The following is a 14635-nucleotide window of genomic DNA, read 5'->3' on the forward strand; positions in this document are numbered from 1 at the left end:
GATTATCCTCCTGGGACATATTTTGCATAGATATTTTGCTTATGTTTTGTAAAGGAGGCAATGAACTTGTTTGTTTTGTTTTTCTAAAGGGAAAGAAGATGTTTTGCTTAAGCAGGAGTCTGGCTATTCTGCAGAACCACAGGTAATCCGGTGGTTGTCTCTTTTTGCATGTACGAACACGACTTGCGCATCCGTGGTGTTCCTGCTAATGAAATAGTGCTGTGCTCTTCTGTGATGCTTTCTGTCTCATTGAGCCTGGCCTTTGGAGCTCTCTGGGGGCTTCTTGGCTCTGCTTCATGGTTTTCTGTTGCTCCATTCCTCGGCAACTCCCTTAAATGGCTCATTTTGCATTAGCAGCGATGTGTTTCACTCAGAAATAAGGACAAGGCATGGGCCATTGGGTGAACCTAAAATTATTTGGCTGAGAAGAAAGGGAAAGGTGAACAAAAATATCTGTTAGGATAACAGATTCAGTTCTAAAACCTAGCCATTGAACTAGGTATGGGTTATATTGTTGGGTGAGTGGGCTTATTAACAAAAGACGCTCCTAATAAATTTACAGCAGAGTAACTTAGCAGCTGCGTGACCCAATACCAGTAGCCAAAAGTGATTTTTTTTTTGTGTCAGGAGTGACTTGAGAAACTTGCCAAAAGTGATAAAAAGAACAAAAACACACAGACCAATTTTATCTCTTCCATAGGAGACTTTTCTTTATAGTTTTTTTTGTCGTATAAGGAGCAACCTGAGAAACTGCAAGTTGCTTATGGTGTGAGAGAATTGGCCGCCTGCAAGGACGTTGCCCAGGGGACGCCTGGATGATTTGATGTTTTATCATCCTTGTGGGAGGCTTCTCTCATGTCCCCGCATGAGGAGCTGGAGCTGATAGAGGGAGCTCATTCGCTTCTCCCCGGATTCAAACCTGCGACCTGTCGGTCTTCAGTCCTGCCGGCACAGGGGTTTAACCCACTGTGCCACCAGGGGCTCTTCTTTATAGTAAAATAATATGATTGCATTATTTACAAAAATAAGGTTTACATAATGCAAATAAACAAATAGATAGTAGCTTTACACGCAGCAGCCTTCACACTGGAGCTTTCCCACACAAGGCTTCTCTCACACAGAGGTTTACCTCACATTTCTTAGGACGACACTAGCTTTGGCCCACTAAATCTAACAGGCTTCAGCCTATTCACTCTCCTCAGGATGACACTAGCTTTGGCCCACTAAATCTAACAGGCTTCAGCCTACGCACTCTTTCAGTGCTTGACTCACAGTTTTGCAATCAAAAATACCCAGTGAATTTTTCTGACATATATTTTCAGAAAATGTGGGGAGACGACTATTCAGGAACTCACCTGATGGGTCTGTCCTTTACCTGTGCCATGGCAGTGTTTCCTTAATCCTTTCCTTGACTTGGAGTTGATGCTGGGACCTTGTGCAGTGAAGGTGTTCTGTGAAGAGCCTTTGTGTTGTTCACAGTACTTTGTCAAATGTAGAACAACCTGCCTGCGAGACTAATGATTCCATGTGTCTGTTGTTGTTATTATTATTTATTATTAATATTTACTTTGTTTTTGTTGTTCATCACAGGCCCCTGGACCCATGGCAGCTAGCCTACAGAGCCGGTCCATGGTGCGTCCCTTGGAGCTGCTGGGCCCAAGCCTCTCCTCAGCCTCTGAGGTAGATGCTCTAAAGCGGGAACTGGGCAGCCTAAGGGGCGGATATGAGGCGTCCAGGGCCGAGGTCAGCCGGCTGCAACTGGAACTTTCCCACAAGGCCTCCGAATGCAAAGCTCTGGCCTCGGAGTGCGAGCGGTCCAAGCGAGAGTCCGACAAGCAGATCAAGCAGCTGGAGGACGCCTTGAAAGATGTCCAGAAGAGGATGTTTGATTCAGAAGGCAAAGTGAAGCAGATGCAGACACACTTCCTGGCCCTGAAGGACCACCTGACCAGCGAGGCAGCGTTGGGCAGCAGCAAGGCGGCAGAGGAGCTGCGGGATCAGCTGAAAGACATGAAGGCCAAGTATGAGGGAGCCTCGGCCGAGGTGGGCAAGTTGCGCAACCAGCTGAAGCAGAATGAGCTCCTGGTGGAGGAGTTCCGGAGAGATGAAGCAAACCTGCTGGAAGAGAACAAGAGGCTGCAAAAGGAAATGGGCATGTTGAAGATGGAGCGTGAAAAGAGGGAGCGGAGGGCGGTGGAGGCAGAGGGGCAGCTGAAGGAGACGGCAGCCAAGCTGGCCGACCAGTATGAAAAGATGAAGGCGTCACTCTCCGCCGAAGTGGACGAAAAGGCCCGGAGGTTGGCTGAGATGGAGAAGGAGCGTGAGAAGCTGTTGGGAGAGACTCAACGCCTGAGGATGGACCTAGAGGGCCAGAGAGCGCAGTTTCAACAGTTTGTGAGGCCGGAGGAGCACAGACTTATGAAAAGCAAGTATGAGCAGAGGGGCAGGGAGCTGGAGAGGGCGCAGGCGGGATTGAAACAGGCAAACCAGAGCCTGCAGAAGGAGCTGGAAAAGGCCCAAGCAGACAATAGCCTGCTCAAGCAGCATGTGGACACGCTCAGGAGTGAGATGGACAAGCAATTCGTGCCTCGGAAGGTCAATGAGGAGATGAAGAAGGCCAATGACTTGATTGTTGGGGAGTTGAACAGAAAACTCATGGAGGTCACTGAAAAGCATCGCGTGTGCAAAGGGGAAGCAGAGATATTGCTGGCAGAGAAGAGCTCTTTGCAGGACACCGTGAACCACCTTCAGTCCATTTATGTCCCCCCTGAGAAGCATGAGAAGGAAACTGGGGCCTTGAAATCCACCGTGATAGAACTGAAGAGGCAGCTTGCTGATCTGGGCCAAAAATGCAAGGAGGAGCAAGCCAAAGTAGCCGAACTTGTGTCCAAAAATACTGCTCTCCAGGTTGCCCTGAAAGAGCGGTATGTGCCAGCTGAAACCCATGAGGAGACCAAGGCTGCCTTGAACAGCACACTGGAGAAAACTGGCCAGGAACTCTCTGATCTGAAAGAAAAAATGGAAGGTGTCAAGCAGGAGTTTTTGAAAGTCACTGAAGAAAACAGGGCACTGGCAACTAAGCTGCGAGCCCTGCAGAGCCAAATGCAAGGGGAGTACATCAGCACACGCGATCATAACAGCCAGGTCGCGGCTCTGAACCAAAGCATCCAGGAGCTCCAGAACAACAGTTCGGAAATGCTTGCAAAGTATCAGCAGAAACAAGAGGAGGTTGTGCAGCTGCACGTTGAGATTGAGGCACAGAAGCAGGAGCTTGATATGATCCAGGAATGCATCACGTCCAAGTATGCCCCACTGGCCAGCCTGGAGGAGAAGGAGCGTGGCTTCGAGGCTGCAGTGAAGGAGCTGAGGGGCCAGCTGGCCGAACGTGGGGAGCAGTTGGCTGGGAAGGAGGAGGAGATCAGGACCTGGCGCCAGGAGAATGAAAAGCTGAGGGCCGGCCTCCTGGCTGTCCAGAATGATCTCCAGCACAACTATGTACTGGCAGAGAAGTCGCATGAAATGGAGCGGACCTTCACTGCCAAGGTGGAGGACCTCAACAAGCAGCTGCAGGAGCTGCAGCAGAAGTGTGCAGACATCCAGTCGGAGAAGGAGCAGCTTCAGGAGGAGAGCGCCAGGCAGCGCTCGGAGGCCCAGGAAGCCCAGAGCCGCCTCCAGGGCCAGTATGTGCCAGTGGAGCAAGTGGAGGTCCTGAAGCGGGAGCTTAACACTGCCATTGAGGGGCTGAAAGGAGAGCTGAGCAGCCATGAAGCTGGTCACCAAAAGGAGCGCCAAAAGGCTGAAGAGCTGCGGCAGGAACTGGCCCATCTTAGGAGCACCTCTGTCTCCTTGGCGGAGCACACTCGGATCAAGGAAGGGCTGGAAGGAGATGTGGTGAGCGCAAAGGCCGCCTTGAAAGAGAAAGAGCAGGAGAGCCAAGCCAGGGGTGAGGAGATCGCTACACTGCAGTCAGGAATCCAAGGTGCAAAGCAGTCGCTAAGGGAGCTGGAGAGCCGAGCGGAGGCTGAGAGGCTGGAACACAAGATGGTGACCCTCAAGCTGGAAAACCAGGTCACCAGCATGACCGAAAAGGTGGCCTCGCTAAGTGCAAAGCCTGATGGAATGTGTGAGAAAGCTGTGCAGGTGAAGGCGGAGGAGCTGCCACCGACTGAAGGCGAAATAGAACAGCCCCAGTCTCCAAGGGGCTTCAGCATTGAGCAGGAGATCAAGGACCAGAAGGAGCGGTGCGACAAGTCCCTCAGCACCATTGTGGAGCTGCAGAAGAGGATCCAGGAGTCAGCCAAGCAGGTGGAAGCTAAGGACAACAAGGTGAGCTTAAAAAGCCAATGGGATTTTGGGCTGTATGAAAAGGAGTACAGTATCTAGATCGAGGGAAGTCATGGTGCTCTCTGTTTTGTTCTGGTCAGACCTCTTTACCTGGAATACTGTGTCCAGTTCTGGGCACCACAGTTTAAGAGAGAGATTGACATGCTGGAAGGTGTCCAGAGGAGGGAGACTAAAACAATTAAAGGTCTGTAGACCATGAGTAATCCTTCTGAGGAGAGTCTTAAAGAGCCGCTCTGAGTCCCCTCGGGAAGATAGAACGGTATATAAATAAAGTATTATTATTATTATTATTATTATTATTATTATTATTATCCTGCAGAAGGGAAGGTTGAGAAGGAGACATGAGAGCCAAGTCAAGTTTATTTGATGCTTAGACCATAGATCTTTAACATATATAGCAAATAGATAAATACATGAAAACCAGATTATTAAATACAATGTAAAATATACAATTAAAATCCTATAAATTATTAAAATGCTACGTATATCGATGGTGAGATACTACATACTTAAAATACTGCATACTGCATGGACTAGCACCTGGGTAATTAAAAACCAGGTAGATACAGCATTATTAAAACTATATAAACAGCCACTATTAGTTAAAAGCATCCTCAGCACGGCTGACTTCAATATCAGAAATTAGTCTTGCCCGAATTTTCTGTGCTGCCAGGGCGAAAAGAGACACTAACCACAGGGTTAGTGTCAGCCAAGAAATAGAAAATCTTTTCTGACACAGTGTTGGTTTGAAGGAGATGAAGAACAGGCCCCAGGATTTTAGTTCTTGGCTCAGGGTACAGAGGGCAGGAAAACAAATAGTGAGGCAAATCCTCAATTTCTGGGGCCCCACAAACATATAAATGAAGACCCAGACGGGTGCCCGTGTATCTACCATCAATCACTGCTTTGGGCATACTTTGAAAATGAAGGGCTGTGAAGGCTTGTCTAAGTTTTGGAAATGTGAGCCTAGTCAGGTAGATAGTCCTATAATGGTCAAGTTTATACTGTCTGAACCAGAGGGAAAATTTGGAGTTATTAATAGCCTGCAGAAGGGAAGGTTGAGAGGAGAGCCATGTATCAACATGTAAAAGGATGTCATGAGGAGGAGGAAGCAGGCTTCCTTTCTTCTGCCCTGGAGACTAGGACTCAGTGGTATATGTTTATTTTATAATATGTTTGATATGGCATTGAATTGTTGCCTGTTGTAATGCCGCTCTGAGTCCCCTTTGGGGTGAGAAGGGCGGGGTACAAATACAGCAAATAAATAAATAAATAAATAAGTTCAAATGACACGGAAAGAGATTCCATTGAACCTCCTGACTGTAAGATCTGTTCAACAGTGGAACTCTCTGCCTTGGAGTGTGGTGGAAACGCCTTCCTTGGAAGCTTTTAAACCAGTGGTTCTGAACTTGTGGTTCCCCAGATGTTTTATTATTTATTTATTTATTAACTGTATTTGCATACTGCCCCTCTCAGCCTTCAGGTGACTCGAGGCAGTTTACAAGGCAAAATTCAATGCCACAAGTACAATTAAAAACATTAACATTAATAAAATCATAATAATAGCAATAAAACATAAGTCACTAGATCTTCATTAAAATATTGTCCAGTCCCATCATATAGTTGTTCCGTTTTCTCAGTATTTCTCCATTACTCAGTGTTTGCAAATGCTTGCTCGAAAAGCTATGTCTTGAGTTTTTTCTGAAGTGTTAGGAGTGAAGAAGCCGATCTGATCTCCCTAGGGAGGGCATTCCATAGCCGAGGGGCCACCACTGAGAAGGCCCTGTCTCTCGACCCCGCAAGACGTACTTGTGACGAAGGCAGGACCAAGAGCAGGGCCTCCCCAGACGATCTTAAAGTCCCCATGTATTTTGGCCTTCAACTCCCAGAAATCCTAACTGGTAAAGGCCAAAACACATGGGGATCCTCAGGTTGAGAACCACTGTAACAGAGACTAGATGGCCATCTTTCAGGGTTACTTTGAATGTGCTTTTCCTGCATGGCAGGAGGTTGAACTAGATGGTCCATGTGGTCTCTTCCAACTCTATGATTCTATGTGAGTGGGTGGAAGAAGGACTGCGTGGTTCAAATGAGAGGGAGTCCTTATGCCCTGTATCGATAAAACTCTGGCTCTGTTTCTCTTTAAGATTACTGAGCTGCTCAATGATGTGGAGAGGCTGAAGCAGGCCCTCAATGGTCTCTCCCAGCTGACCTACAACAGCGGAGTCCCTACAAAGCGGCAGGTCGAAGTTCTCCAGGGCCAAGTGCAGACCCTACAGCAGCAGCTGGCTGTAAGTAGATGAGGGCCAGCTAAAGAGCTCACGGCAGGGTGGGTTGTACCTAGATGGCTATTGCTTTTATTGTTTTTATATGGTTTATACTATATGTTAATGTTTGAACTATATTTTATGTTGTTGGGGGCATTGAATTATGCCGATTGTAAACCGCCTTGAGTTGCCTTCGGGCTGAGAAAGGTGGTATATAAATATGGTAAGTAAATAAATAAGTAAGTAAGTAAGTAAGTAAGTAAATAAATAAATAAATAAACAAGAAGGCCTGAAATTCTCCAGGCAAGCATTTGGAAACAACAGGTTTCTTAGTCAGGCAAAGCATCCTGGAGAAGAGAGGAAGGTGGGAAGGGTGGTGCATAGGCCAATATAGTGTGCATATTTGGGAGTTGGTTTGGAGGAGGCACTCATCTGGACACAAAAACCCCAGAGAACAAGACACATTGTCAAAGAAAAGCATTTGGAAACAACAACAAAAACAAAAACAAACCTCAAATGCCACCACTTTGAATCCTCAAACCTGCCTGCGCTCATGACAGAAATCACAAAGTTCAAAGCTTTGTAGGAAGGGAGCAATTATTTTCTCAGAATATTAAGGCTGGAGAGAAATGTAGGCCCTGGACGAAGCAAAGAGCACTGATTGGCTGGCAAGAACTCATTTGCTTCTCCTAGACGAGGCCCTTGTAACTTTTTCTTTTTTCTTTTTTTAAATTATTTTTTATTAAGAATAAAAGATTCCAGAAAAGATTCCAGAGAAAGAAAATAATAATAATAATAATAATAATAATAATAATAATAATAATAATAATCCCAGTATGGGGTATTTGTTTACATAGAAAGTAGGTGAACAATGTAATTAGGAATATGAAGATAGTAGGAAAGGGAAGAAAAAAGAAAAGAAAAAAAGGAGAGAGTAAAATAAAATAAAAGGTAAGATGAAAGCAGAAGAATATAGTTGTACTTCCAGGTCTCTTCCAGCTGGGGAGTCTTCTTTTGTTTATTTTACTGTTGTATTCTTCTCAGTGTCAGTTTTTTTTTAAATTTGATTTTGATTTTACCTTTCTTTTAAGTCATTTTTACATATATCTTGGCCCCTGTAACTGGTCAAGTGAGAGGAAAACAGTGGTGTGGGCTGTTTTTTTCCTCCAACCATAGAAAGGGACCTTAGTTTGCAATCTCAGGCAGGTGACATGAACTTCCTGTCCAGTCCGACCTTCATTTTAAAGAGCCTGCTTCAGGTCCTTAAAACTTGTGGTTTGCGGGTGGTGCTCAGGGCTGGTTGGGATTTGACAGCAGCATGCATGAGAATAGGGTTCCATCTTGCACAAGTGGAGATTGGTCAAGCTGTAAAGTGGAATGCTGGGAAATGACGGCACCTTCTTTTGTCCTAGGATGCTGAGCGGCAGCACCAGGAGGTCATCTCCATATATCGAACACACCTCCTCAGTGCTGTCCAGGTTGGTCTTGTTCTGGTCTCTCATCTTGGATCGAAATGGAGGAAATATTATAGATAAAAAGAGTTGAACAAAAAACAATTATTTACTCAGAAAATAGATTTTGTGTGTGTGTGTGTCAGGAGCAACTGGAACAACTGCAAATATATTCTGGTGTGAGAGAATTGGCCGTCTGCAAGGACATTGCCCAGGAGACGCCTGGATGTTTTACTATCCTGTGGAAGGCTTATCTCATGTCCCTGCATAGGAAGCTGGAGTTCACAGACGGGAGCTCACCCTGCTTCTTGGATTCGACCCACCAACATTTGCGAGCACAAGGATTTAAGCCAAATAGATGGTCAAGGTGGAAATAAAGAATGGGGCCAAATTGTAAAATACATGATAGCAGCCTCACCCAAGCAACGGTGCCTTAGGATGGCAAGAGCAAAGGGAATGGGAACTTTAAAATGGCATGAATATTTGATTATATACTCCACAGTTAGATTTAAGGAGAATGAAATATACAAATGGACATCCTAAGGAGAGCTAGGCGTCGAAATGGAAAGGGTTTAGAGCCAGGGTAAAAGGGAAAGGAAAATACAAGGAATTGAATCAGATGATCTTCATGATCAAACAAATAAAACAATACATAAAGCAGAGGCACAACTGTTCCCGGAGGGAGGAATGGAAAAATGGATAGGTATAAGTAGTAGATAAGTAAAGAATTGTAAAGGATAGGAAAACAGGAATCATCAGAACGTTATGAGACTATATGGAAAAATGTTTTTTGGAGACTGACAGTGTTATAATTTACTTACATATGGGGGCTTAACTTACGTACGCAGCGGGTTAACCCGCTGAGCTGCTGAACTTGCTGACTGAAAGATTGACATTTCAAATCCGGAGAGCGGAGTGAGCTCCCACTTTTAGCCTCAGCTTCTGCCAACCTAGCAATTGGAAAACATGCAAATTTGAGTGGATCAATAGGTAATGGTGGGAAGGTAACAGTGCTCCATGCAGTCATGACCTTGGAGGTGTCTACTGACAACGCTGGCTCTTTGGCTTAGAAATGGAGATGAGCACCTCCCCCAAAGTTGGAAGGCTGTTGGGCAGCAAAAAGGAGCCGGTTCTCTTTAGCTCCAAAAGGCAGGGTTAGAAACCTGGGGGTGAACCTCCTGGTGAAGAGAGCTGTGTTCTCGGCTACTGGAGGGATTTCATTTCAGACTGGGCAGTCATTTGCCTAGGTTATTATAGATCAGGATACTCAGTGAAAAGGCACTCAAACTATTCAACGAGTGCAAAACAAAGAGTTGGAAAAGGTTTTCTAGTATTCTAGAATCATATGTATATGTATATTGGACCCCCTGGTGGCACAGTGAGTTAAACCGCTGAGCTGCTGAACTTGCAGACCGAAAGGTTGGCGGTTCTAATCCAGGGAGTAAGGTGAGCTCCTGCTGTTATGCCCAGTTTATGTCAACCTAGCAGTTCGAAAACATGCAAATGTGAGTAGATCAATAGGTATGGCTCCAGCAAGAAGGTAATGGTGCTCCATGCAGTCATGCTGGCCAAATGCCCTTGGAGGTGTCTACGGACAACTCTGGCTCTTTGTCTTAGAAATGGAGATGAGCACCCCTTCCCCCACCTGAGTCAGACCCAAATGGACTCAATGCCAGGGGAAACCTTTACCTTTACTTTAGATTGATTTCTCATTGCATTATTTTGCTTTGCTTTATTATATTCTTACGTTTTATCTATTTTGTTGTGATGTTAGTTCTGTTGTTTTATTTTACTGTATTTTGCTGTAATGTATTTCTGAGCTCGACCTCATGTAAGCCGCCCCGAGTCCCCTTTGGGGAGATGGTGGCAGGGTATAAATAAAGATGATGATGATGATGATGATGATGATTATATTGGAGTGGGTGGCCCTTGGAGTCTTTTCCAACTGTATGATTCTATGGTACTAAATGACCTCTCAGACCCTTTACAACTCTTTGTGTGTGTATATATAGAGAATCATAGAATTGGAAAGGATCCCAAAGGTCATCCAGTCCAACCTCCTTCCTGCCAGGCAGGCAGACACAATCCAAGCCGTCCCGACAGATGGCCATTCAGCCTGTGCTTAAAAACCTCCAGAGAAGGAGACCCTACCAGACTCCTAGGCTGACAAACGGCTCTCATCACCCAGAAATCTTTCCTCAGAACCCGATTCTGCAGCTAATAAATCTGGCAAAATTAGAAGGAGGTGGTTGGTGGGGACTGTTTTTCCAGGATGCCTTTCTCACAGTCTCTCCTTCTGTGTTTTGACAAACCCCTTCTTTCTCCTTTTGCAGGGTCATATGGATGAAGACGTCCAGGCAGCCTTGCTGCAGATCATCCGCATGCGCCAGGGCTTGGTTTGCTGAAGGGGTTGGCGCGGCGGTCACACCCGCCAGACCGCTGTCCCCTGTAGCAGCTTTGCGGGGCTTTGCGTTACGGTAGTTTTTGCAGATATTCTTGCAGGAAAAAAAAATATATTAACACAAGCCTGCTTTTTTAACACCAACAAGGGCTCGCAAAGCTTGCGATCTGAAAGTTTTTTAAAAGTCTCATTTTTATTTATTGGTGGTCAAAATGATGACAAAAGCAAAGGTCTTCTGAATGTCGGATTGACAACAGTAAAATGCTAAAACAAAGTTCCGGGCCCCTCTTCCCATTTCATTGCAGAGCACAAAAATAGGGGCAATTGAGGGCCTGAGGCCAAAACACACTCACTGTGGCCTATTATCCTGTACTGTTTTTTTTTCAGACTGGGTTTCATTTTTCAATGGATTTTGGGAAACACTGCATGGCTGCGGCTTGGCTGGCCAAGTTGCAGCTTCTTTTAAAAGGAACAGTGCCTTCTTCTTGCTGTTTTTTCCCCCCGAGAGAAAAGAGCAAAGCCCACGAGACACTACCTGGCTGTTCTTTTTGTACAAGATCTTTCTTTTTCTCCCTTCTTCTTCCACTAATTCTTTGTTACTGATTTACTCATAGTTTCGGAGACAGCGGGACTGAATGGAAGGCTATTTACGCAGCAGCCGAATGCGTCTTTTAGATAATGCTTTTTGTTGTCGTCGTTTTTTAAAAGAGAGAGAGAGAAAAAGCACAGTGGTTTGGAATGGTGTAAGAAAGGCAGTCTGTTGAGTAAATAATTTGCAAGAAAAAAAGAAAGAAAAAGAAGATCTTGGCCCCATGAGATCTCACTTTAGGGTGCTTTGGGGAAAGGAGAAGCCGTTCGTATATGGGTTTTTTCAGGATCTGGTGCCATGGATGAGAGGAGAGCAGTGTTGCCCAAACTCTGGTCTTCCAGGTGTTTTTAGGCCTTCAGCTCCTGGAATCTCTACTCATTCAGTCACCTGGAGGACTAGTATTTGGGAATCACTGGTTTTGAGGATACGGCGCAGGATGGGGCCCAAGATCATCATCGTTGTCTCCTCCTCCTCTTTCTCAATCATCTCCTTCTCCCTCTCCTTCTCTTCCTCTTCTTCCTCCTTCCTCCTCCTCCTCATTTTTGTTCTCCTTCTTCCTCCTCCCCACTTTCTTTTACTCCCTATTTCTTTTTCTCATTCTCTTCTTTCTCTTCTTCTTCTCATTCTCCTTCCTCTCTTTCTCCTTCCACCTCCTCCTGCCTTCTGCTTCTCTTCCTCCTTTCTCTTCCTTCCTCCTCCTCCCTGCTTGCTTTTTCCTCCTCTTTCTCCTTCACTTCTTTCTCCTCTTCTTCTCTTTCCTCCTCCTCCTGCCTCCTCCTTCTCTTCTTCCTCTTCTTATTCTCCATCATTTCTCCTCCTCTTCTCATTATTGTTCTGCTCCCTACTCTTCTTCCTCCTCCTTTCTTCTACTCATTCTCCTCTATCATCTCCTCCTCCTCCTCCTCCTTTCTTCTTTCTGTTCTCCTTCCTCCTCTCCTCCTCCTGCCTTTTCTTTCCCCTTTCTTTCCTCGTCTTTCTTCTCCTTTTCCTCCTCCTCTTCTTCCTCCTCCTCTTTCCATACCCAAATCATCCCATTTGATCCAGCAACCACTCGTTGAACCCTATTATGGTCAGCTAGGTTTGGATGGATTTGCCAACCCCTTCTCCCTCTATCAGTTCTGGAAACACTACGATGTGTAAATGATATAACCCACTACAGTAGGCGTCTCTTTATGCAGGAATAGGCCTGGATCTGGGGGTGGTTGGGGGGGGGGGGGGGTAACGCGGCCTCACAGGTCTATGAATAAGCACTACAAAAGCCAATAATTAGCAGCTCTTTCTTTTTTTCCCTTCTTCTCTCTGAAGACATAAATGTGCAATTATCCCAAAGGCAGAAAACACTGTTTTTTTCTGGAAAGAAAATGGAAAACCTTTAAGTGGGGATGGTAAATGAGCCTTTTGCAAACTGTTCACCTATTTGGAGAGCGAAGGGGCTTGAATCCTCTGCCCTGATGCCTCTGAAGGCCTTCCTGGCTCCACCAATGTGCTCTTTTTGCGCTTCCATAGATCCATAATGGCATGCCCAGAAAGATCTCAATGGGATCTGCGCACTGACCCACTCCCACTGGGCCTGTCCTCCTTTATGCTGGTGCTGCAAACGGCAGGCTCCCGAGGCGGCGCAAGCACAAATGTCTTAACTCGTTCCTCCTCGGTGCGTCCGTACCAAAGCGTCCTTCCTGTCTCGAGGGGGGGAACTCTGCCTCTGCCAAAGTGGAGCCGGTCATCGGAGCCTCTGCCCCTTTGCAACGTGGGTTCGTTCTGGCTGCTCCTCTCCCTGCACAAAAGCCCCATCGATTTCACCAAGTGCTCTTCTTCTTGCTCTTTTTGCGGCAGCCGTTTTTGTAAACTGGACAGTAACTGACTAGGTTGGGTTTTTTTTTTCTCCTTTATTTTCTTTCTTTTGATATACTAATACTGGAAGTATTGTAACTCCCCCCCCCCCATTTTGTGTACTTTTATCCTCCAACACTACATATCGATCAATAAAAAAGTTTTATTGTGTTAACTGCGGAGCGTTTTGTGGAGACTGTGTTTGAAAATAACCCTTAGTTGGGTGATTCCACCATAAATATAGCTGAGTACCAGAAGTAAACTTCATAACCAGCAGAAACTTACATGTAATGAGCTGGAATAAACTTCTATTCCTTAGGATGGCACAGGATTGCAGAGTCACAACTCTGATTTTGTCATTTGGGAGTTGTAGTTGCTGGGATTTACAGTTCACCTACAATCAAAGAGCATTCTGAACTCGACCAACAATGGAATTGAACCAAACTTTGCACACAGAACTCCCATGGCCAAAAGAAAATACTGGAAGGGTTTGGTAGGCATTGACCTTGAGTTTTGGAGTTGTAGTTCACCTACATCCAGGTACATCACTGTGAACTCAAACGATGATGGATCTTGACCAAAATTGGCACGACCAACAACAGAATTGACCCAAACTTTGCACACAGAACTCCCATGACCAACAGAAAATACTGGAAGGGTTTGGTGGGCTTTGACCTTGAGTTTTGGAGTTGTAGTTCACCTACATCCAGAGAGCACTGTGGACTGAAACGATGATGGATCTTGACCAAACTTGGCACGAATACTCAATATACCCAAATGGGAACACTGGTGGAGTTTGGGGGAAATAGACGTTGACATTTGGGAGTTGTAGTTGGTGGTATTTATCATTCACCTACAGTCAAATAGCATTCTGAACTGCACTAACAATGGAATTGGACCAAACTTGGCACATAGAACTCCCATGACCAACAGAAAATAGTGGAAGGGTTTGGTAGGGGAAATCCAGACAAGAAATAATCAGGGACAGCTAATCACCTCTCAACAGAGGATTTCCCCAGGCACTAAGAAACCACACCAAAAAACTCCCAGGCCATTAAATGCTAATCAAGGTGGCCATTTGAAACATTCACACCTACCTCCAACAGACAAGAGTACTTTCCCCTACCCTGGATATCCCACAGATATATAAACCTTACTTGCCTAATTTCCAACAGACCTCACAACCTCTGAGGATGCCTGCCATAGATGCAGGTGAAATGGCAGGAGAGAATGCTTCTGGAACATGGCCAGACAGCCCGGAAAACTTATAACCCACTTCAAGTGGGATATTGACTCTAAGCTGGAAGGTGTCCAGAGAAGGACGACAAGAATGATCAAAGGTCTGGAGACCAGGAATAATCCCTCTGAGGAGCGGTTTAGAGAGCTGGGTTTGTTTAGCCTCCAAAAGAGGTGGAGAAGAGACATGAGAGTCATGTATAAATATCTGAAAGGATGTCATAAGGAAGGAAGAGAGAACATCTTCCTTTCTGCTGCCCTGGAGACTAGGACTCAGTGGGTTCAAATGACAGGATAAGAGATCCCACCTGAACATCAGGAAGAAGGAAGGGTTGCTTACTTGTAGCCATATTTCTTTGAGTCATCTGTGAAATTTGCATATATGGACTTTCCGGCGCCTGCGCAGCCCCTCCCACTGGCTATATATCTCCATGGGGAGTGTGGGCGGGCTTCTGCCAAAATGTATCGTAGAGCTTCTTGTTTTTGTTGTTCATTCGTTCAGTCGTTTCCGACTCTT

General features: G+C 45.6%; 1 protein-coding gene across 3 annotated transcripts in view; it reads left to right on the forward strand.

Moving 5' to 3' along the window:
* UACA (uveal autoantigen with coiled-coil domains and ankyrin repeats) overlaps positions 1-13057 on the forward strand; it is a 64006-nt gene extending 50949 nt beyond the window's left edge. For all 3 annotated transcript variants that reach the window (XM_060755406.2, XM_060755404.2, XM_060755407.2), the window contains exons 15-19: positions 90-142; positions 1591-4326; positions 6492-6635; positions 8024-8089; positions 10396-13057. In XM_060755406.2, coding sequence (XP_060611389.2) covers positions 90-142; positions 1591-4326; positions 6492-6635; positions 8024-8089; positions 10396-10467 — 3071 coding nt within the window. In that variant the 3' untranslated portion in view covers positions 10468-13057. The remainder of the gene's footprint in view (positions 1-89; positions 143-1590; positions 4327-6491; positions 6636-8023; positions 8090-10395) is intronic.
* The last annotated feature ends 1578 nt before the right edge of the window (positions 13058-14635 follow it).

Source organism: Anolis sagrei, chromosome 9 (assembly GCF_037176765.1).
Source record: "Anolis sagrei isolate rAnoSag1 chromosome 9, rAnoSag1.mat, whole genome shotgun sequence".
In the NCBI taxonomy this organism is placed as follows: Eukaryota; Metazoa; Chordata; class Lepidosauria; order Squamata; family Dactyloidae; genus Anolis; species Anolis sagrei.